General features: G+C 37.0%; 1 protein-coding gene across 1 annotated transcript in view; it reads left to right on the top strand.

Moving 5' to 3' along the window:
- The window catches only part of LOC149566485 (L-Aspartase-like family protein), an 82,098-nt gene that overhangs the window by 7,592 nt on the left and 48,893 nt on the right, over positions 1 to 25,613 (top strand). Inside the window, exon 2 of the mRNA XM_089819806.1 lies at positions 15,669 to 15,932. Within this exon, the coding sequence (XP_089675932.1) occupies positions 15,669 to 15,932 (264 nt within the window). The remainder of the gene's footprint in view (positions 1 to 15,668; positions 15,933 to 25,613) is intronic.

Here is a 25,613-nt window from a genome sequence, read left to right on the forward strand (position 1 = left end):
CAAGAGCACCTAAGAGAAAGGTTGAGTTATGATGTTGTAATGAAGTGCAAGGATCAGTTAAGACAATGGTTAAGTAATGTATTGATGACATACTCAAAGATACAGAGGTTGGTCACACTTAGAAACCTTGGAGGAAGAAGTTGTAACAAGGTTGACTGCAAAGCTTAAACTAAGATTATAAGTGGATGTCGAGCAAGTTAGTTGAAGCTGAGCAAATTCTCAATAGAAGCCGAGTAACAGAAATTTCTAGTGTGTGCCGAGTGATCTTCATGTGCCAAGTGATCTTCAGGTGCCGAGCATCAGGAAAAACACAGTTGATGCCGAGTAATACAGTATGTGCCGAGCACTAGTATTTCAATGGTGTCGAGCTACTGCATTATTTCAAAAGATGAAGATTTGCCAAATTTAAGCCGACATAGTGGTTATATTGAATTTTTTGAACAAGCTGGAAGATAAGGATGATGAGTTGGTGGCACAGAATCCTATGTAAACCATTTTTGGATGAATTCTAAAGGATTATTCAAGAAGTTTTTAGAGAAAATAGTATATGGGTTAGATGCAATGAATCCTACCTAATCCATGCGAATTGAAATTGAAAAATGGAAGAATCGAGCGGGAAAAAGTACTCAAAGACTTCTATTTAAGAAGTCATAGACCAAGAAGCAAAGAGCTGCTGATATTGTTGCTGCTGAAGAGCCAAATTTGCCAAGTGGTTAGAAGGGTGTCAAGGAGGGGACATCTAGGAGAAGGAAGAGCACAGAGGCTCCACTCTTACGAGTGGTCATGAAGAGATGATTGCACTGGTACATTGAGTGTGGAGACTCAAGGAGACAAAGCTTGAAAGAAGGACAAGCTGTGAAGAGTTGCAGAGATTGAAGGCCAGGCAAGGGTATGAGCTGAGAAGTGATCTGAGATTTGCAAGATAAGTTGTATGTTGTAGTCGAGTCAAGATTTTCTAATACTCTCTAACAATTGTATTAGATTTGAAAATCCTATAGACTTAGGTTGGCCTAATAGCCATTTGTAAATCCTTTAACAGGGTGACATTCCAAGTGAATGTTCTAAAGTTCTTTAACTAGGCACATTTCTAAAAGGGTGGTTAAATCCTTTAACAAGGTCACATTTAACAGTGTGTTGTAAGCCTTTAATAGGGCAGGCCTTTCACAGGGCATCACTTCAGAAGAGTGAGAATTGAGTAGCATGTTACTGGTGGTTTTTTCCAAATTGGGTTTCCACATAAATCACTGTGTCATGTGTTGATTTCTTATGTGTTATGCTTGCATGTTGATTTATAGTAACTTGCTGATTAGATAAGTTAAAGCATGGATGAATGAATGGTTGAATGGGTTCACTATACTTAGTGAAAAGTTTGAATAGGACATTTGGACCTTGAATAATTGATTCACCCCCCCCTCAGTTATTCTAAAGCATTTCTAACAAAGCTGACCATTGTTTGGTGGCTAAGGCAGAACAACTTCGATGAAGAGGACAAGCTTATGCGAGTTCATATTCATTGCCTGGTGGATTTGGGAGAAATGTAAACTTTGAGTTTGGATAAGTTATCTCGACCCATTTCCACTGAAGCTTTATTGACTTTTTTGGGATGTCATGGATAGTTGAATCAATGGTTGCCAAATTGAAATTTAATAACAAAACAACTATTTGATCAAGCTCAATGCCGTGTTCTAATTGCCGGAGACTTGTATCTTCTCTCAGTGAAATGGATTTAGTTTGGATCGTCTTTGATGTTAAAACATGTAGCTTCGGTTTGACATTAACTGTGATCAGCATGTACATATGTATATATGTACAACAGTATGATGCACTTACTGTTATACATATATGCATACATATTTGTTGTATGCGAATCAATGCGCAATTGAAACTGATGATCTATATATATATTTTCTAAGATCATTTAAGGCATGATTGAAACTTATTCTGATTCTTTTGATATTTAGATCACTATTGATTTATGCTTTATATGGGGCTGCAAAACTTAATGTTTGGTAATACATTGTTAGACTTGTGTTAAGTCTGTAACAAATTGGGAATGATTAGTTACCACCGAACAGGTGTGAGGATGAATGTTCATGTCTCTATTCGGAGACATGACCATTCATCTCCACACCCTTCCACACGATATGTATACTTGATCTGCCCGAAAAAACAAGGCATCGAAATCAATTAATGCAAGCACATCTAAGGATTGAAGGACATTTCAAGTTCAAGATTATTATATTATCTTTGTTATCTCTATACTATCTTCTATAGAATTTGGAGCAAATCTATTCTTTGTAAACTATGTTTGTAATTGCAATAAAATTGTGCATCAACAAGCCACGAATTTGAAATTTGGTAAGAAACTTGACATGGTATTAGAGCCTTGTTAAGGACAGATCTCATTAAGTTTAAGAGATCATATTTCACATTAAATTACAATCCCTCATTTCTCTGCAAGATGACAAACATGTGAAGATTTGAACACCACCTTACAAGTGCTGATAACTTCGAATCCTAGAAACTTCGTATAATGATGGTATTAAAAGAAAACAAATTGAAATCTTTTGTAAGAGAGGAAACAGAAGAACCTAAAGATGATCCAAATAAAACTGAATGGATAGAAAATAATGAGAAAGCCATGAAGATAATTGTGGGATGCAGTTTGAGATCACATAGTGCCTATTGTGGCAAAACTTGCTACAGCATATCACATGTTTAAAGCTCTTGAAAATGCATTCATAAGAAATAACACTGGCATAAAACTTGCTCTTAAAAGAAAAATGAATAATATTAGGATGAAAAATGAATAATATTAGCATGAATAAAGAGAGATAGTGAATGCCTTTTTCATGAGAATTACAAAATTGAGAGATCAATTATCTTCTGTTAGTTATGAGATTGACAACCAAGAGTTATCACTAATAGCGTTAGGAGGATTACCAAATTCTTGGGAGTCTATTGTACAAGGTATAAGTGCTAGATCTAAAATACAAAAACTAAATCGATTGAGATCTGATTGTCTTCAAGAAGAATCAAGATTAATGATTAAAGGAAAACATAAAACCTTAGATGAAGACATTCAAGTTCTTAACACCACCTCTCATAAGAAGGAAAAGAAGAAGAACAACAAAAGAAAAATGAACTTTCATAGAAAAGGACAATCAAAACATAACAAAGACTTGCCCAAAATTCAATGTTTAAGATGTGACCAATATGGGCATTATGCACTAAATTGTCCTGATAGATCTAAACTTCAAGCGTCATTTGCCAAATTTGTTGAATCAAATGAAGGTCATGAATCTAAGAAGTATGCCTTCTATTCAACATTGTCTAGTCAAATATCAACCAAATCCAACACTTGGATAATTGACAATGGATTTTCAAGACACATCACTGGATATTAGGATAACCTAGAAAGCATGCAAATAGAAATGGATGAAGAAGTCACAATTGGTGATGATTCTGCACATTTTGTAAAAGGAGTTGGGACCTGCAACATCAAATTGAAATCCAAAAATTCTATTCAGCTTTCTAGAGTTCTATATGTACCAGATATTAAAAGGAATTTAATATCTATATCTGTGCTTGAAGATGATGATTATAGAATTGCATTCATGGAAGGTAAGGTACTAGCATGGCTTAAGAATTCAAATATAAAGAAGGCTTTAACAATAGGAGTACGACAAGTACTACTATATGAGCTTTGCACTAAGAAAAATCTTGCATTTGTTCATGAGACTTTAGATTCAAATGAAATATGGCATAGAAGATTAGGTCATATCAACTTCCGTGCTCTAACATCTATGGAGAAGTTGGTAACTGGAATGCCTAAATTAAGTTATATTCACAATGAATCCTGCAAAGGTTGTACCTTAGGGAAAAACACTAAAAAGTTTTGTCCTCGTAGTTTGAGCAAAACTAAATGTGTTAGAACTAGTACACTTTGACCTATGTGGACCCATGTCTACCCCATCAATAGGAGGGTATTTCTACTATGTGATATTTGTTGATGGTTTTTCAAGGAAGATATGGATATACTTCCTTAACTGCAAAGAAGCTGAAGAGATTCTTTCTAAATTTAAAGAATTCAAAACTATCACGATGAAGAACTTCTCAGGAAAAAAAATTAAAGTTTTGAGAATAGATAATGGGAAAGAATACACTTATGAAATATTTAAAAAATTCTGCAAACTTGTTGGGATTAAGAGGGAGTTTACAGTGCCCTACAATCCTCAACAAAATGGAGTCGTTGAAAGGAAAAACAAAACTATTGTAGAAGTTGCTCTGGCTCTGACTTATGATCAAAACTTGAGCATGACGTTTTGGGCTGAAGCATTATACGATAGTCTATATTCAAAATAGATGTCCTCACTCATATTTGGACAACAAAACTTCCGAAGAAGTATTTTCAGGAATGAAACCTAACATTAGTCATTTAAGGATATTTAGATATCTTGTGTATGTTTATGTACCTAAGGAGAAAAGGACAAGGTTAGAACCTACTGGAAGAAAAGGAATTCTTATTAGTTTTAGTGAAACAGTAAAAGGATATAGAGTCTACATACCTCGACAGAAACAAATAGAACTCAATAGAGATTTTTTGAAGATATTGCCTTCAAAAGAGCGAAAACTTTAGATGAACTAGATTCAGAGAATTTTTCCTGTTCCTGAGAAGAGGCTCCTGCTCCTGAGATTTAGAGGGAGTACCCTGAAGAGACGTCGAATAAAACTGAGATCCTTCCTGAGACTCAAGAAGATAGTCTTGATAATTCTAAAAGGCCACTTTGGGCGAGAAAAAATATATAGGAAGGAGATGAATTTGCAGCACCTTTAGGGACTTTCAGAAAAAGCAAAAGACCTCGAAAATTAATATACAATGCATTCATGTGTGAGAGTCCAAATCCTGAACCTTCAAATGCTTCAGAAACACTTAAACATCAAGCTTGGAAAGATGCAATGGTAGAAGAATATCAATTGATATTAAAAAATGATGTTTGGGATATAGTTCCTAAACCTAAAGCAAAATCTGTTGTTTCTTCCAAGTGGCTCTTCAAAGTTAAGTATGTTACAAATGGTAGCCTTGAGAAACATAAAGCTCATTTTGTGGCCAGAGGGTTTTCTCAAAAGGAAGGAATCGACTTTGAAGAAACTTTTGCACCTGTTAATAGGTATACCTCAGTTAGAGTTGTAATAGCTATTGTAGCTACTAAAGGTTGGAAAATCCATCAAATGGATGTAAGAGTTGCTTTTCTAAATGAAACAATTTGAGGAAGAAGTATACTCAGAATGACCAGAAGGATTTGTGACTTATGATGCTGCCTCTTATGTTTGTAAATTGAAGAGGGCTCTATATAGACTCAAACAGGCTCCTCGAGCTTGGTATGAAAGGATTGATAAATACCTTTTAAAGTCTTGGATTCACCAAGAATGTTGTTGATCCAAATCTTTACTTTAAGGTAACTAAAGGTGATATGTTGATTCTAATTCTTTATGTTGATAACCTTCTGATTACAGGGGAAGAACATCTCATTCATCAGTGTAAGAAAGATTTGGCTATTAAATTTGAAATGAAGGACTTAAGGAATTTTTTATTACTTTTTTGGTTTGGAAGTGCGTCAGAAGTCTGGGAATATCTTTCTGCATCAAAAGAAGTATACTGTTGATATTCTGAAAAGATTTGGAATGTGGGATTGTCGACCCATGTCTACACCTATGGGAACCAACTTACACAAGCTAAAGGAAGCAAGTGTTGAATCCAGACTAGTTGATCCCACTTTATACGAACAAATAATTGGGTCTCTGATGTATCTTGTAAATACTCGACCTGATATCTGCTATGCTGTGAATGCATTAAGTCAGTTCATGTGTGAACCTCCTGAAATTCATCTTGTTGCTTTGAAGCATATATTAAGTCATCTCCAAGGCACTATTGGCTATGAACTTAAATATGAGAATACCAACTTGGAGTTATATGGATATACTGATTCTGATTGGGCCAAAAGTATAAAGAACTAGAAGAGCACATCAGGATGTTGTTTCAACTTAGGATCATCCATGATCTCTTGGATTTGTAGAAAGCAAGCTTCAGTTCCTCAGAGTTTTACTGAGGCAGAGTATATTGTAGCAACAATGGGAGCTAGAGAAGCAGTGTGGCTTCAGAAGTTGCTTTCTAACTTATTTTGTGAGCCTATGAAACCTACCACTATTCACTGTGATAATCAAAGTTGTATCAAGTTATCTGTGAATTTGGTATTTCATGATAGATCCTGTTGGAGTTGATGAAATCCAATTCTGAAGACGCCCAAGATATTTGTATGCAATAACCTGTCAAAGAGAAGCCAAGAAGAGAAGAGCATGGAGCAAGGGAAAAACCCTAAACGGACATGAGAGAGAAAATATGCAAACACAAGAAAATATGTATTTACAATATGCAAGAATGAGATGTTGAAAATACAATGAGGGAGCCCAATATAAAGAGCTCAAAGAATCTCCTAGAACAAGTTAGAAGAGGCTAGGAGATAAGTGTGACAACTAAGCAGACATCCACGTGAGGTGGAAAGTCCTCGAACAAGGTGAGAGGATAAGTATGACTTAAGAGAGAACAAATTCTCGTATTGTCAACAACTTATAACTAACTCCTAGACTACAACTAATAAATGAAATGCATTTACTTAAGTAAGTTTAAGTAAATAGAATAAATAATTAATAATTAATTATTTACTCTAACACCCCCCCTCAAGTGCAACTTAGGAAAATGCCTTAAGCTCACAAAACAAAGAAAAAGATGCAAAATGGGTCCCGACAATGAGGCCATTTTAGGTACCCATGTACAATGCAAAATGCAACCTTTGAAAACAAGGAAAAAGAGAAAACCACGTGGGAAAAACCCTCCCCCAAAAAAAGGTAAGAACCTAGTGAAGAACTGAAGAAGCCTCCAACTAGAGAAATGTCCCCTAAAACAAGAACAAAGAGTGATCATGAAGAGCATCACTGAAGCATGAAGAAGCCACAAAATCTGCCATAAAAAAGAAAATTGCTGATTTGAAGAACCTCCATGGAAGATGGCACGAATTGAGCGTGTCTATATGGTAGATGATCCATCTCACCGAAATGCATAGGTAACCAACCACTGCAATCGCCTTGTATATAGGATCAACCATTGAATACATAGTTCACACTATCGAACCATCGAACCACGGAAGCATTAGAACAACATCATAACCCCCCCTTAATGTAGACGGGTGAGATAACAGGCAATTGAAAAAGTTAGCCAAAGTCTCCTGCAGATGAACCAAGAACGAAGAGAAAGATGAAGAGGTACAGACACCCATAAAGGCACGATCAAACTGACTCTGCATGGGGTAATGTCGTGGAAGGGACACTCACTTGACAAAGGAAGATGGCACAAATATGACAACTACTATCCCCCCATGGTGCTTTATGAAAATAGTGTAGGTACAACTGTCTCAAAACAACGTTCATGACCCTCGGAATGCAAAAGTGGCACTTTATTTTAGTGCGATACATAAAAATGCTTACAAGTGATAGCTACAATGATCAAAACCAAAAATAAGCTGATACAAAACATAGTACAACCCAAAACAAAGGAAACCATGCCAAGAAAACGATCCTTGAACCTAAAACAACCAAGATATCCACCATAGAGCAAAAACGCCAAAAACATGATAGAAAAAGCATGGGCCAAAATCTAAGAAAAAGGACTACATTTCTGAAAAGATGACAGAACCAGCTTTCCAAAAATATAACGTTTTCAAAAAACGGACATGGGATGCAAAAGAAAAGCTTGCCGGAGTCAAAAACACAACTTCGGACTCCAACTGAAAAAACGAGTAACAAAATTGTATCAAAATCTGAAAATACTTGCACCAATGACTCCGTCTCGGAATCAGCTTTTCAACACTTATTTCAGATCGAAAAAATACCTTCGTATGCTCAAGTTAGACTAAAAAACTGCAAATAGGTCAAAAAGGACCTAGGAGATGTGCAAGAGGTGATGCAACGCTAACATCATGCTAATGTCAGCATTTCACTAGTTTAAATTTGACGGCCAGTCAGCTGTCGTAGCAAAAAAAGAGGCCATGTGGCAAAATCGACGTGGCAGGGGTGACGCGGCGGGTACACGTGGCAAGGTGCCACATGACACCCAGGTCACGTGTCACCCCCGCGGGCTGCCAACTGTGCTTAGAATAAACTGCCACACGGGCAAAAACTGCTGACTGGGCTGGAGCGGTAGACTGCTGTCGGAGTAGCGGACGAGCAGAGAACACCGGCGGAGCGGAGGGAGAAGGTGGCGCCACCGGTGACAGGTGGCGGGGAGGCTGTGGCAGGGCTGAGTGCCTGGTGGGCTGCGTGGCTAGTTTGTGGTGAGGCGTAGGCGGCCCCATGGTGGCGTGGCCCGACACTGCCTTTTAAAATTTTTTTAAACCCTAAATCGTTTGTACGACCGTATGAAAGGCTTGCAAGCAAATGTTTTTTTGCCTCCCAGAGCTTTGTTTCCAAAATTGAAAAGTTTTATATCAATCCTGACTGTAAATTGCCTTCCGGATCCAATGGCAGTGTTCGTTTGGGTCCAGTGTGCTCCGAAAATTTGCTGTCCCCCTAATTTGAAGAAATATGCAGAAACAAACTAGGGTTTGTGACTCCAAGTCACGGTTTCAAAAATTCTTTAACCAAGCAGCAGTAGGGAGGCTTTGATACCATGTTGGAGTTGGATTTCAAGGAGAGAAGAGCGTGGAGCAAGGGAAAAACCCTAAACGGACATGAGAGAGAAAATATGCAAACACAAAAAAAATGTATTTACAATATACAAGAATGAGATGTTGAAAATACAATGAAGGAGCTCAATATAAAGAGCTCAAGGAATCTCCTAGAACAAGCTAGAAGAGGCCAGGAGATAAGTGTGACAATTAAGCATACATCCACATGAGGTGGAAAGTCCTCGAACAAGGTGAGAGGGTAAGTATGACTTAGGAAAAAACAAACTTTCGTATTGTCAACAACTTATAACTAACTTCTAGACTACAACTAATAAATGAAATGCATTTACCTAAGTAAGCTTAAGTAAATAGAATAAATAATAAATAATTAATTATTTACTCTAACAAATTCAAGTATATAGAAATTCTTTACCACTATGTAAGAGACATGGTGGAAAAAAGAGCTATTTAGTTGGAATATATTAATACAGGTGATCAAACCACTGACATTCTCACCAAGGCTCTTCCTAAAGTGAAGGTCCTAAAGTGAAGGTTAATCATTTCAGAAAGAAACTTGCTATGGTTGAAATGTAAGTTTATGAGATTGAGTCTCAACTTTGTAAATTTGTATTATTTTAATAAAGATGTTTAAAGTGTAAACTCTTTTGTCATATGTGTGACTCAATGACATATGGGCCTACCCTATGTACATTATTAAAAGGTGACAATCTTTTATAATGAAATGTTGATTCTAATAATATAAGGTGATGACTTTATAATTATTAGATTACTATCATGATGAATATCATGTAACTTGATATTCATGGAAAAATCATGATAGTTAAAAGAGCATGTTGATAGATATCATGTGACTTGATATCTGCTGAAGATCAATATGCTCAGATTCATGGTGGATATTATGTAACTTAATATCTATGGATATACCATGAACTTTTATGGTGGATATCACGAGACTTGATATCTATGTACACACCATAACTGGAAGGAATATCATGAGACTTGATTTTCATAAATATATCTAGAGGATGTTACTTTTCAAATAAGGAGAAATTATATATATGCACTTTGTCTTCCCTAGCTAAGAGGGAGTGTTAAAGCACGTAGCTTCGGTCTGACATTAACTGTGATCAGCATGTACATACCTATAATTTTATGGGCGTATATATGTACAACAATATGATGCACATACTGTTATACATATATGCATATGTATTTGTTGTATGAATGCACAGTTGAAACTGATGATCTATATATATTTTTTGAGACCAATTAAGGCATGATCGAAACTTATTCTGATTCCTTTGATATTTAGATCACTATTGATCTATGCTTTATATTGGGCTGCAAATCTTAATGTTTGGTAATACATTGTTAGACTTGTGTTAAGTCTGTAACAAATTGGGAATGATTAGTTACCACTGAACAGGTGTGAGGATGAATGCTCATGTTTCCATTCGGAGACATGACCATTCATCCCCACACCCTTCCACACAATATGTATACTTGATCCGCTCGAATAAACAAGGCATCAAAATCAATTAATGGAAGTACATAATTTAAATGAAATGAGTTTTACTAACGTCCACGAGACCAAAGGTCTATGGGACCAAAAAAGGGTGGTCCACCAAATATTCTGCTGAGATTTTTCGAGGCTGTCCCTTCTTTTGTGGAGAGGCATTAGCAAGGTGGCCACCTTGTGAAGTCTTGGCCCCTCAAAAAGCTCTTTTATACTGTTCACTTGTATCGTGTCCCTGAATTGGACCCGGATGTCTTCATATGCCATACATTCCTTTATATAGTGACATTTTGTCTACATTGTGCCTTTGTTACAAAACCTACAAATTCTCTCCTCCCACCTTTCTTTAGGGATCTTCCATCTGCCGGTTTTGCACCTCAAGTGATGTGAACCCGACCTCAACTGGGCTATCAAGATTCTTGCCTTACCTCTGATGTCAGCTCCTAGGTACTCTTTGTCACCGTGCTCGTAGGTGTGGTTAAATTCGTTGACAGAGTAGGCCTTTTTTCTACTGACTTGATTTGTCCACATGGCAGTCCTAACTTTTTCTAATACCCACTTTTTTATCTCTGTGTTGGTTTTTGGGCACTCTTGATGCTCAATGTTCCACTTGTTGAGCCATTTATTATTTTGTTTCCTCCATGCCTTCTTTCAACGGTCTAGCTTCTCCTCAACCACTAACTTAGGCCAGCGGTTAGCATCCATCTTTTCTACTTTTTTAAGATAACCGAACAAGCAAATAACTGTGTAGGCTTTCACCGGGAACATGCCTGCTTTAGCCAGAAGAATCTCATAGGGAACTGTTGATTTGACTTTGAGGTTGGTAGTGATGAAATGTTTTTGAATTCTTTCTATTTGTCGCCATTTATGGTTTGATATGCTGCTCCCCTATATTTCGTTGTCGTATAGTACAACCGGGATCACCAAAAGCCCAAATAGGATTTTCCTAGTCTTCTAGTCCCACAACTCTGCTTTCTTGCACCTATTTTGAAGGAGGTAGGAGGCCTTCCATCCCTCTTGTATCCTTTTTGATTTGCAAGTTTCCCGCCCTAGCTGATAATGGAAGTCAACCCCCAAATACCTGTATTCTTTCATGATTTCTAATATGTTACCCTTAAATATGAATGCATGTTGCTGTTGTCTTTTTTTCAAGGAGAAGATCATGATTTTGGTCTTAGACGTGTTGATTTCCATCCCTACCTCCGTGCAAAAGGTCTCTAGTTTACTCAAATGCTCTCTCAAGCCTCTAGCAGTCTTAGCGATGAGGATGAGGTCATCCGCATAAAGAAGCAGTCTAACCACGTAACCAACAAGTTGGATACCTTCCCCATTGGCCTTGTTTATCCATTCTTCCAGCTTGTCTATATAAAGTCCAAACAAGGTATGGGAGAGTGGGCATCCTTGTTTGACCCCAATGTTACTCCCAAAGCACTCTGACATGCCCTCTTTAGTTCTGATTTTTGCTTTAATCTATTCATATAGCTTGTAAATAGTAGCTCTGCATTCATTTGGCACTTCCATTTCTTCCATTCTACTCCATAGTTTATCTCTAGGTACAGTATCGAAGGCTTTCTTAAAGTTGACAAAGCAACAAAAAACTTCGTCACCTTGTTTCTCCCAAACCTTTTCTATGAGGTATCTCAAGGTAATGCAGTGATCTATGGTGGAGTGTTTTGGTCTGAATCCTACCTACCCCGTCGCTCTTTTTTCCTCTTTTTCTGCCCAACTGCTGATTCTATGCTCTAGCATACTCCCAAAGAGCTTACCTAAGAGAGGGTTCACTATGATGGTGCGATGATTGGAGGGATTGTTGACGTCCCCACTCTTGTGAAGTGGGATAACTACGCTGGTGATCTATTGTGTGGGAAAGCAGCCTTGGGAGACTTTGTTGAAAATGTTCTGGATGTGTGGTGCCAATAAATCTGCCCCCCATTTTAAGAATTCTGCTTGCAGCCTATCAATATCTTGGGCTTAGCCACTTGCTAAATTCTTTATCCCTAGGTTGATGTCCTCTATTGAGAATAAGTCAATTGAGCTGTTGATTATAGGTGGGGGTGTCTTTCCTTCCAGTCTCTCATATAACAGTTTTGCATATTCCAGCCATTGAGAATGCGTAATTTTATTTTCAGCATGTTTTCTAACCTATTGTAGCTCTCTCCAGAATCCTTTAGGATTAAGTTTTCCTAACTTGATTAACTCCTTCATTTTGTCACATATTCATCTTTTTTTTTATTTGATCAATTGTTTGTACTCCTTTACTGCTTGCTTTGTTTTCTTTTTTCCTCTTAAGACCTCTTTTGGCATCCTTACATTCTTCTTCATACCACAGATTAGATGGGAACGTGTTTGATAAGTTTTTCCTTGCTCTTGTTCTCTTACAACCCTTTAGAGCTTTTTGGATTAGAGGAATAACCAAGCTGCTGCTGTTATACTCTTTCTTATTACTGTCCCCCTCATAATCTGTGTTGTAATGTGCCATTTGAATCTGTTGTTCTAGAGTGGCACAAAATATCTCCTTATTCTCATAGTTTATAAGTATTTTTCCATCTTTGAACTTTTTGTGCTGTCTCTTTGGTGCTGAACGTTGTGTGGTCTGTTAACTCTGATATTGTACTTAATATAGAGAGGCATATGGTCTGAATTTAGCTTTGTAGGGCAGTGCTTGACCTTGAAGTTTGATATTTTGGCAATAGATAAATGAGAGCATATCATGTAGTCTACTACGCTTTGTCCATTGTAAGTTTTACATGTGATTCTATTTGATTTTGGCCATCGCTGCATGCCATTGCAGATAACCAGCCCATGAAGACTACAAAGCCCCAATAACTCCACTCCAAATTGGGATATGCCACCTTTCTTATCCTGTGAGATTCTTTTACTGCTTGTGTCCTCTACTTCTCTTAGCCACAAAGGATTGCTGTCCTCCGTTAAGTCATTGCTCAGCTAAATAGATTGATTGTTCGCTGTCCTGGCATTAAAGTCTTCCATTAGGATAGTGTCCCCCATAGAACTATAAGAGAGAATGTCTCTTTTTAGTGCAGCAAATGGATCTTCATTGTCAAGATTTCTCCTTTTGTAGAACTTGGAGTTTTTAGGCGCGAAATAGCATGCAGCCAGCCATGTAATCTCCTCTCCGTCCTCAATCTTTAGCCATATGAATTTTTTATTTGGGTCTTCTTTCTCCACTTTGATGTTTTTACTCCATGTGTAATTTATCAAAATATTAATCCCCCCCATACCGTTTGCCTGTTTCCGTTTCTTCATTCCATGTGGATACTTTATTGTACCCTTCAAATTTTGGAATTCTACACCCTTCATGTTTGTGTGTTTCTATATGGCATATAATGTCTTGCCCTTTGGATATGGGCCCCAACCTTGGTCCTCTTCTCCATGGGTAACCTCTACAATTCCAACTCACCATATTTATATGCTCTTTTGGGGTCCTAGATTCCTATTGTTGGATCGAAGGACATTTCAAGTTCAAGATTATTATATTATCTCTGTTATCTCTGTACTAACTTCTATAGATTCTGGAGCAAATCTGTCCTTTGTGAACAGTGTTCGTACCTGCAATAAAATTGTGCATCAGTAAGCCACAAATTTGAGATCTGGTAAGAAACTTTACATTTGATAACATGGTCCTTGTTGATTGGTCTAGCCAGTCACGGTCCAATGGTAAGGTGTAGTGACTGTTGTGATGATGACTTAGGTTATATAAGTTGATTGTCATTGATTGATTGAATGGGGGAGGAATGTGAACTATGAATCTAGATTGATGATGGTCACCCATTTTCTTCAAAATTGTACATTTCATTTTTGATGGTGAAGACAGTTCAAACAAGGACAGCCATACTGACATTTGTTACAAAAGAGCCATTTGGATGGAGGTGACCGTCATACACTTGTTGTTAAATAGAATTTTCTTGTTTCGATGAAAAGGGTTTTAGTGTGATGGTTTGTGGGTCTGACTTTGTAACTAGATTCTTGTTGAAGAGGATATCGTAGTAGTTGCAGGGATTAAGGTACTATTTGTAACTTGCAAGAGGAAAAATGACAGCAAATAAGTACACAAAACCTTTATGAAGATATGGGCATTCCTGCCTTATTAAAAAAATTATTTGTTGTACCGTTTAATTCAGGAATGGAAGAAAAACAAGAACAAAGTAGAGGGGTGTGGGTATCAAAGGATTTATTAAGCGAAGAAGCTATTATTTTACAATGCAACTACATGGTGGCAATATAGAACCTCACCTTTAAACTAGTATGATTTTAGACCTACAGTGAAAAAAATTGAGCAGAGTCTTTTTTGCTGTAAAAACATGAAAGTGGAAATGCTTTTTTTTTTCAGAGGATATCTATTGTAGATTTTTATTTTGAGGGATATTGTTTTAAGTTCTGTATATCCTTAACCTTCATCATCTTAGTTGATCTGGCAATTAACTAGCCTACCCAGCAAGGCCACAAATGGGGGTCCTCATCCTTGCACATTGAAAACCACCATCTACTAAGACCAACTCAGCCAAGGAACCATGTCCACCGTGGGACTCAAACTTGGTATTTATCACCAAACATACCTTTACACAATGTGCTCATGTGCTTGATATTCATCTATCATTCTAATTAATTATAATATTTACCATTTCTCCTGATTAAAATCCAAATTGAATAGATGTACAATAAACTCATTGTAACTTTAGCTTATCTAAGGTACAAAATCTTTTGTAAAGTTTCTTCAGTGAACAAATCAGCGAGCTTTGTTGTGAGTTTCTGAATAAATTAGATGTTAAAATATAACACATTCACCTAATTATAGTTTAGAATTAGAGGTTTTAAACTGCAGTTTTAAAAAATTGCAAAACAGTTTTTGTCCATGTCTCATCATTTGTAAGCTTCATAGACTTGACGTGGTAAATTGTCAGCTTGTATGGGGTTTTCTGGATAAAATCTACCAAAACATATATGGTTGGGACTTCATGAATGGAGTCTAGGGTCGTTTAGGTTGTGACTCTGTAATCCTGTCAATGATTCTGAACTCTAGTTGATACGCCTTCTGAAAATCTGAATCATCTTCCTTAATTTTGTATATTAACACAGGTGATTGGATGCCACTGTTTATTTAGATGTTAACAGGGTTATAGTTGGAGTGCTTAAATTTGTTCTGTTTTGGATTATTGTTGCTGTATGCCTTGATGATTTGGTCTTGTTTTCTTTTGTAAGGATTCTGTGGGAGGTGCTTGAACTTGTTTGCAGGGTAAATTTTGTGCATCTTGTTCTTGGTAGTATCCTCTTAAAGGATAGACTATTTAAATTGAGCTTCTTTCTTTATCTTTAGAATGCTTGCATTCATTTGATTGTGGATGTTTGACATGTTTCTGCAGATTAGTAATGTGTTTTGTTTATTGATGATACAGGGTCTTATAACTGCAGAGGATAGAGATGCTATACTGAAAGGTCTAGCTGAAATACAGAGAAATATTGAAAGTGGAAAATTTACTTGGAGAGCTGATAGAGAAGATGTTCATATGAACATAGAGGCAGCCTTGACAGATTTGATTGGAGAGCCAGCAAAAAAGCTTCATACTGCAAGAAGTCGAAATGATCAAGTTTGTACTGATGTGCGCTTATGGTGCCGGGATGCCATTGATCAAATTCTGGGATGCATAAACCGCCTTCAGGTTAGCTACCTGAATGTCCATTATTCTGAACATGTAAAATATTAGTTTCAGTTATTATCTTTGAAAGTACACATACAATTTATAATAGAAATTGTATAGCATGATGGTGCGGTGCATCTACAGCACATTATGCTAGAATTTCATCCACATGACAGGTAAGATCACTCCTCGGAAGACCAATGGAGACATATAGGTCTGATGAGACTCACATGTAAGACACTATCATGCTGAACCATTTTTATTCTAACATGTATATATAGTCTCAACAAACTGTTACCGAAGCGCTTTTAAATAATATTTTTTATTGTAATAATTTGAGAGTCCTAGTTTTCATGGTGTCGGAAAGTGGACCTATGCTGTGGAAGGGTCTTTCATAGCCAACATGGGTGAAATCTCTTACTGTACAACTTATAAAACATATGCATATATTCCTCAGTAGCAAGTGTGTGCACCATATCAACATGGTTGCCATTTTACCTATATTGTATGCTTGATATTATCTTACCTAAAGGTCCTTTGGGTTTGTCCATGCATCTATGCAGCCTTAGCACTATCATCCTAAACATAGGTTCCTCCTTAAATATTCTTTCTGTATAGTCTATATTTTAGCCATTAGTAAGAGGTAAGTTCTATGAAAGAGTAGGTAAAATGGGAACAGAGTGGAAATATGCTTATAGTGTGCATATTGATTATTTTAGCGTAAAAACTTGTAAATGTTTTTATAAAGTTGGGGCTATTCCCTTTATGGGTCTAGAGAAGATGCAACTGAAATTTATCCACTTCACTCATTTTTGCAGTGCTGTCTACAATATCTGAGACATCTTTATTTGGAAGGCCACAAGTTCTAATTTCTAATGAAAAATGACAATTGCTTGTGCAGTCTGATATATTGAACCACTTTTTTGAGTGCTTACAGTTTACATTTGGTATTAAAAATAAAATAATTATGGCACCAAAATTGGTTTATGGGATCATCTAAAGAGTTCAAGAATTCATTGTTTCATGTTTCTTGCACATTTTATAGTTATGTACCAGTTTGCTTACTCTTGAAGGAAATTGTCATTGATCAATTGAAAACTAGAAATAAGAGCATTATTGGTGTTGGTTCCCAAAACCACAGACTGAAATCCTACCGAGTCTTGCCAACTTGATGCTGGGATATTCAATCGGTTATGGCCAACTTGACAAGATCAATGAATTCGATCTTCTGCACTTTTGGCTTTGCAAGGCCAAGGCGGGTGCACTTGATCTTGAAGCACTCACTTGAATCCAAGATTACGTATAATAGATAGATTTGAATGCAATAAAGGTCTTCCAAAATGGCAAGAAATTTAGAAAGCTTTTGACTTCCTCAAATAAGTACAACTTTAATGATAACTTTGGAATACAAATACTTCAAACTTACAGATTTTGAATTAAGAACAAAATTATTGACTATATGAATATGAGAGTGTTTGGAATGAAACGATATTATGAATTGTTAAAACAAGTGGATATATCAACTTTCAAAGGAAAGATACAGAATGGTTGCCAGCATATGAATCAGGAACTATTAGCAAACTAATGATCAGTGCCAGAATTCAAAGGGGATGATAGAGTCAATATTACAAGTTTTAATTTACAACTTTATGAAATTTTGTATATTTAAATTATAAATAACTTAATTACCAACATGCGACAAATCAATTACGCATTTGCAATTTCAAACTAGTCTAATTTGTTTTTAACTCATACGAAGACAAAATAGACTCAGATATGGAAACAATTTAGTATTTCACAATATCTGTAATTATCAAGTTCGAATAGCTATAATTGCTTCTATCCACTTATCCTGATATTAAATTACTTCCAGAAATGAAAAATGATTGTAAAGGACAGAACTATATAATATTTTGCTTCTAAGACTTTAAGAACAAATCAAATAAAATCACGTACTGATTATGCCTGGAATAAAAATGCAATGAAGACACTCAATGATGATGCTCTATTCGCTGCAATTCAATCCCAAACAGTATTTAAACTTTGCCCAATACTCCAACATCCACCAGCTTGGTTCAATCATTCGATCTTTGCCATTAAGAAATAGTATTTGACAAGTGCTTGGATAGTTTAAGAATGCCCAGAATTTAAAAATATTGTATATGACTTGTGTATGGTAAGATATTATTTCTTACATCCCCTTTTTATAACCAATGAAAGGGTGTGTAACCTTTTCAAAACAATGCGCTCCTTTAAAACTAATAACTGATCCTGAGCTTAGTTAATAATTTATACATCTCTATGAAATACATGCTAATCCAAACATGAAGCGGCATATATAATCAAATACACCCAGAGATGTTAGATGGTCACACAAACTTCCACAAAGAAAATATTTAGCCTATTGTGTACTCCAAATTCCTTAACTGTTTCACACGTTCACTGGCCATGAATCATTTGGAACGAGTGATAACAAGCACTTGAGAGTAGGGTAACTTTTACGTAAGTTTACTTCAAACCTTTTTATTTTGGCATTGTATATGAACATTATTCTTTTCGCATCAACATGTTTGGGCATACTCCCTCTTTTAGTTTGAAAAGTCTCCATTTTTAGTGCACCCCGAACCTGCAATAACCAAAAAATATAATATTAGAATATGATTTCAAAATGGCAATGGTATCTGGGAATCATGGCCTTCAAATCTTCCTTGCAATTAATATCACTTTATAATAGACGACCTTAATTGTAACATACACCATCATTTTAATAAATATATGGTTTCTGATGCTCCGTTATTTCAAGCATCATTTCTGTCTGCGATTCCATCAAAGGATAATCAATAGTTGTATACACTGTAGATTTCCTTCATTAATTCATGTTGGGAAAATTAATCATTGCCTGCCTGGTGAATATATGTATTCCTCATAGGAGATGTTGGACGTTAAGATAATAGTCTTCCTATTTTGACTCTCTCATCCTTCACTCATGCGGGTTTAGCATCATGGGTGAGTCTATACCTGCTTTTTCCTTCTTTCTTGGGCATAGCCTCTATCACTGTCACTGTGCAGGTAAGAACCAGTGGTTTATGTAGATTTCATATTCACCAATGTCCTTACTTCCCACAAAGTCACACGACACCATATCCTATCACCACTGTATATATACTGTGGCTAGAAATATAGTGACATGACACCGTAGATGATGGCTTGGCAAGGAGTTTTGTGTATTTTTTGTTTTTAGAGATCCTTGTTTCTCTAGTGTATTCGATCTGAGTATGTTCAATCCATATATACTTTGTTAAACTGCTCAGTATTGGGATGAGACAACAACAATGTCTTAACAAATGATGCAATTAGTTCAACAGCCTCAACTGTTGCTTCACCATCATGCTTCCTCTCAAACAATGATCTCACCGCAGCAGCACTCAGATTTGTGCTTGAACTATCAATAGAACTCATGTGTGGAATAACTGCAACTATTAAGCTATTCCCATTATTGCCAGGCTCTCACCAAAGTATATATCACGACTTTTACGTAGATGGTTTGATTAATACCACATTCACTAGTATTTCAAAGCAACGTCCGGATCATTACTTTGTAGTTGTTCTATATCTCTGTCTGTTTGATAAATTGACCAATGCAAGTTTATTAGATTACTTTGCAGTGCTATAAACTTCTATATCAGTTCGAGCTTTCTCTAACTTCAGATGATTATATGCTCCAATAAATAACCTCTGTTGTATTCTTGCTGCAGTCTGGAGACTATATATCTTTATAAAAGATATTTCCTTCTTCTCACTTCCTTATAATGTTGCATGATCACATATCTTCTCAGTACTTGCAAGAGATCCTTTCATCAATCTCCAAAATTTCTTCTCAAATGGAGGCTTTCAAATTCGCACAAAGTTGGGCTCTATTGGTGGCTCTTATTGTAATAACCCCAATAAGTTATAACTTTTTTAAACACCAAAATCTTCTCTAGTTCAGTTGTTCGACATTTTGTCAAACACTTTGCAAGCAAGTTCTGATACCAATATAATATCCTCTTACAAGGAACTAATATGCAAGTGCAATTCTTTTGGTATTTTCAATGCAAATACATGGAAACTAGATATGAAATGCATGCCTACAGCTAACTGACATTTTGACAAACAATTGACATACAATAATGATTATAGTAATGCGAAAATTTGATTCGGAAATTATCACAACAAAATCATATGCTTATGAAGTACAATGATAACTACTAATAGTTACAAAAGGAACTTGATAATAGTGATGCCCAAGAATGGAAATGAATCAAACATAGATACTGCAGCCCGACATTGTACATACGTACTTTAGTAGTCAAAATCTATTTTCCAATTTAAGCACAAATAGAACTTCTGAATTGAAGCTCTCCTAAATACCAAATTCAATGGATATTTCACCACCTCAAATGGTTGCAACATTGAAGAGTTGACGTTCTCCAATCCTGACTGAAATCGGAAACCTTAGTTTCTTCTTCCACTTAATATCAGATGCAATTCACAATAATCGGATGATAAACAATGAAGCTCTCACCTCTATTTATACTTTTCCTTCACCCTTCTAGAAGAAAATAAAATATTTAATAATTGCATTCTCTAGAAGTTTCTCCCTTTAAAGTAATTAATGTGCTTTTAGGAAATTAAATTACTAGAAGTTTTCCCCTTCTAATACTTAATGCATTGGCTAGAAGCTTCTCTCTTGCAATACAATAATTAATTGTGCTTCTAGAAAATTAAATTATTAGAAGTTTCCCCCTTCCAATAATTAATGCACTTTCAATTAATTAAATATAAAGTCACTTTTTTAATTTAATTTATTTAATGACTTCATAAAAAATTAATTTAATCAATTTATCCTTATTTCACCACTTAGCCTTTGGAGAATGTCAAGGCTAAGAACTCCATTGAGATGCTAAAAAGATGGGGACATTACAGTTTGCCCTCCCTGAAATTGCTTGTCCTCAAGCAACTTCAAGTCCGGATGCTGCAAAATCTCCTCATTCTCCCATGTCGCATCCTCTACTGGCAAGTCCTTTCATTTCACAAATACTCCCTTATAGTGCTCTGCCTCAAGTTCCTTTCCTTGAAAAATGATAGCCTCTGGCACCAATATCAATTTTCCCTCATCATCCAAGGGTGGGAGCACTATAGAAGGAACAATATGATGTCCTAGTGCCTTCTTAAGGTGTGACACATGAAAAACGTTGTGCACCTTGCTCTCTTTTGGCAAATCTAACTCATAAGCCACCTCTCCCACTTTCCTAATAATCCTAAATGGACCATACCATTTGTGGCTTAAGTTTCTCAGCACCACTCTTCTTGAGAGTGGATTGACGGTAAGGCTGCAACATAAGATACACCATATCTCCAACCTCAAAAGTCCGCCCTGTCCTCTTCTGGTTTGCATACTGCTTCTGTTGATTCTGTGCCTTAGTTATATTATCTTGCACTGGGCACTCTACTGTCACTCAAAAGCAAATCCATAAAATTGGGTGCCTCATACCCATATAGGGCCATAAAGGGTGACATTTGAATAGATATGTGATAAGTGGTATTGTAGCAATACTCACAAAGATAAATCCACTTTACCCATGGCTTCTGTTGCCCTACTATATAATTTCTGAGATATCCCTCCACCCATTTATTCACTATCTCTGTCTGACCATCTGTCTGAGGGTGGTAGCTAGTACTCGGAGTGAGCTCTGTCGCACACGACCTGAATAACTCTTGCCAAAATTGACTCATAAACCTGCTGTCTCTGTCACTCACAATGCTCTAAGGTAAGCCATGTAGTTTGAATATCTCCTTGAAAAACAACTCTGCCACTTGGTAGCAATATATGTAGCAATGATTGGAAAGAAGTGTGCAAACTTCATAAGGCGATCCACAACCACATATATGTAGTCCTTGCCTTGGGCTCTAGGTAGTCCTATGATGAAGTCCATAGATAAACACTCCCACTTCCTATCAGGAATCAAAAGTGGCTGAAGTAAACTGCTTGGATAGGAGTGTTCCTGCTTATTCTGCTGGCAGGTGGGACACTCCCTAATATACTGAAGTACTTCTGCTTTGAGCCCTTTCCATGTGAAGTGCTCTCTAATTTGCCGGTATGTTTTGTAGAAACCAGGATGGCCTGCCATAGGTGAATCATGAAAAGATTTCAGAACCATCCTCCTCATTGTTGAGCCTGGAACCAAAAATATTCACCCTTTGTAAATGATGAGCTCGTTCACAAGGTTGTATCCGCTGTCCTGAATAGTTCCATCTATGAATCCGACGGTCCACACATCCTTTGCATATTCTGCAAGGATCTAGTGTCTCCAATCCTCCGATATATTTGTCAATAAGCTCAAATGGGGCCTACATGATAAAGCATCAGCAAGTACATTCTGTGTCCCCTTAAAATATATAATATCGAAGTCATAGGACTGTAACTTGCTCACCCACTTCTGCTGCCTATCATTGAGATCTCGCTGCCCCAAAAAGTGTTTTAGGCTATTATGGTCAGTTTTGATGCAAAATTTGCTACCTACCAAATATTGCTTGAATTTAGCCAAAGCATGCATAATGGCTAACATCTCCTTATCATATATGCTGAAGTTCCGTTCTGGCCCTATTAATTTCCTGCTCTCATAAGCAATAGGGTGCTTCTCCTACGTAAGCATTGCTCCAATGCCCTGTCCGGAAGCATCACAGTGTAGCTCGAAAGGTTTGCTGAAATTTGGTAATGCTAACACTGGATAGGAAGTCATTTAACTCCTTAAATTTCTAAAAACACTCCTATGCCTCAGGAGTCCACAAGAAAGCTCCCTTTCTCATCAAATCTGTCAAGGGTGCTGCATGCCTTGAATATCCATCCACAGAGCTCCTGTAGAAACCACATAATCCAAGAAAGCCCTTCAACTGTGTAAGGTTCACCGGTGAAGGCCATTCCACAATGGCACGAATCTTTTTCAGGATCCATGTGTACGCCTTTTGCATCGATGATGTGACCCAAATACAACTCTGTCATACCCAAATCACATTTCAACTCCTTTTCATACAAGGACTCTTTGCTCAATATATCCAACACCGTGTTAAAGTGAACCAAGTGCTCCTCCCAAGATCTACTGTACACCAAGATATCATCGAAGAAGACAAGTACAAATTTCCTCAACTGAGATGGAAAGTCTTATTCATTGTTGCCTGAAAACTAGCAGACACGTTAGTTAGTGCAAATGGCATAACTACAAACTCAAAATGACCACAATGACATCTAAAGGCTGTCTTTTCAATGTCCTGCTCTCTAACTTTGATCTAGTGATAACTTGATCTCAAATCTATTTTTGAGAAGAAGCAAGCTCCATGAAGCTCATCTATCAACTCATCGATCTTGGGAATGGAGTACTTGTTTTTAATTGTCTTCCTATTAAGCACCTTGTAATCAATGCACATCCTTAATGTCCCATCCTTCTTCTTCATCAACACCACTGAAGAAGCGAAAGGAGACTTACTTGGTCTAATGTGGCCCATAGCAAGTAACTCCTTTATGGTTTTATTAGTTTCATCCTTCAACCTCTTCAAATGCCTGTAAGGTGTAATCATGATGGGCTTAGCCCCCTCCTCTAACTCAATGATGTGCTCAATACCCCTGTCTGGTGGTCTACCTGATGGAATGTCATTGAACACCTTATAGTGTTTAACTCTAAGTGTCTGAATATTAGGAGGATATTCAATCTTCTGCTGTCCCTCCTGTGATGGCATTAACATGCACTCTGCTGCCCACTCTACTTGATCATGTCGAACTAGTCTAGCCATCCTCTGGAAAGAGACCATTTTGAAATCACTGTTCCTGATTGCCTTAAGAATCTGTGTCTTCCCATTTGCTTTAAACCTCATCTCCATCTCCTTGAGATTAACAGTGAACTCACCAATATTGTGCAACCAACTCATTCCAAGGACTATATCTGTATCTCCCATAGGCACAACATAGAAATCTGCCTTAAAGGCATAATTATTAACTTCCAATGGGAGTCCAGTGATCTTATGATCACAATTGAGGACATAGCTATTAGCTACCTTTACTCTAATTCCCCCAAACTCCTCTGTTTGTATGCCAGGCCTTTCTACCAACCTAGCATTAATGAGATTATGAGTGGCACTGATATCAACCAAAGTTATAACTCGCTATCCAGCAAGTACTCCTCTCATTTCGAAATGATCCTTCTTGCTTAATACTAGCGAGACGAGCTTCCCTAAGTTGCCCATCTCCTTCCCCATCCTTGAACAAGTTTTCAGCCTTGCCTTCCTTTTTTTCACCATCTATTTCCTCTATATCAGATTGCTGGTCTAAATTATCTGATTCTGATTCCTCATAGTATGCCCAGATAACTCTATTAGCTTTGCCCTTTGGTCTAAGAGGACAGTCATGGTTTGCATCATAGGGTCCCTTACAATAGAAATATAATTTTTTCTTTCTCAAATCATTTAATATTTCCTTGTCAAAAGGTGCTGGAGATTTGTCTTTAGAATCATTTTTGAAATCAGTCCTCTTTAGTTTTTTATAAAATAGTTTGTTATCCTTACTAGAAGATGCTCCTTTGGATTGAAATTTGTTTGTTGGGACTGCACGTTCTATACTTCTTGCCTTTTTCATAGCTTCTTGTAAAGAAATGGGATCAAATGCTTTTACCCAACCTCTAAGTGGTTCGGATAGGCCTTCAATGAAAATAACTATCAATCTACGCTCTTAAATGTTTGTCACCATGACTACCAATCGTTGAAATTCACCAATGTAATACTTCAAGTTGCCCATTTGTTTCAGCTATGCTAATTCCTAGAAATAAACATCTGGATCTTTCTTGTCAAATCTTTCAACCAACCTATCCACAAAGTCTTGGTACATTGTCACCTGATTATGCTGAAGTGTTACCATACCATGGTACCACCAATCATGTGCTACTCCCTCCAAATGCAAAGTGGCGTATTTGATAGGTTCAATCTCTATCATTGGCCTTAGTGCCAAAAATGTGTCAAGCTTATGGATCCAAGTTTGAGCTGTCATCTTACCACTCCTATCAAATGTAGGCATAGTAAGCTTGCCTGTAGCCCTCTTTAGCTCACTATTTTGACCCCTACACCTCCTTTCCTGTTTGAGTGACCTGTAATGTTCTCTTCTTTGATTTACAAAGCGTTCAAAGGTCATCCTTTCCTGAACCTACGGTGCCAATAATTCCCATTCATCATTTGCAGCCATAAGGATATCTGCAAATGTCTCATCCATAACTTCCTCTATTGGTTCTTGTACTGGTGGGCCTATCTGCTGTTTTGGAAAGAGTTCTACGAGGTCTAGGTGATCCCACTGCACTCCTGTCATCCTCTTGTTTTTGATTTCGTCTATCTTGTGGATTCATGCGCTCAACCATGGTGGTGAGTGTCTACAAAGCCTGAGCCATTCGCTCTTGTCCTATAACCATTGCTCTATAAAATTCCCTTGTTTCTTGATCTTCATTCCTATTGTCTGTTGGTGGGCTACGCTCTTGCCTGTCACCCATGGTCTCTAGCTGTTAGTTAAAATCTTGTTCCATGTCAAATAAAGTGTACTTGCAAATTGAAAATCTTTGAGAACCAACCCTAGGTGGCTGCATGTGATTGCTAAACCCTCAGGATGGCAGGATTTCGCTTTGATACCAA

The sequence above is a fragment of the Cupressus sempervirens genome, chromosome 3 (genome assembly GCF_028749045.1).
Source record: "Cupressus sempervirens isolate cs-2001-9-10 chromosome 3, ASM2874904v1, whole genome shotgun sequence".
Lineage (NCBI taxonomy): Eukaryota > Viridiplantae > Streptophyta > Pinopsida > Cupressales > Cupressaceae > Cupressus > Cupressus sempervirens.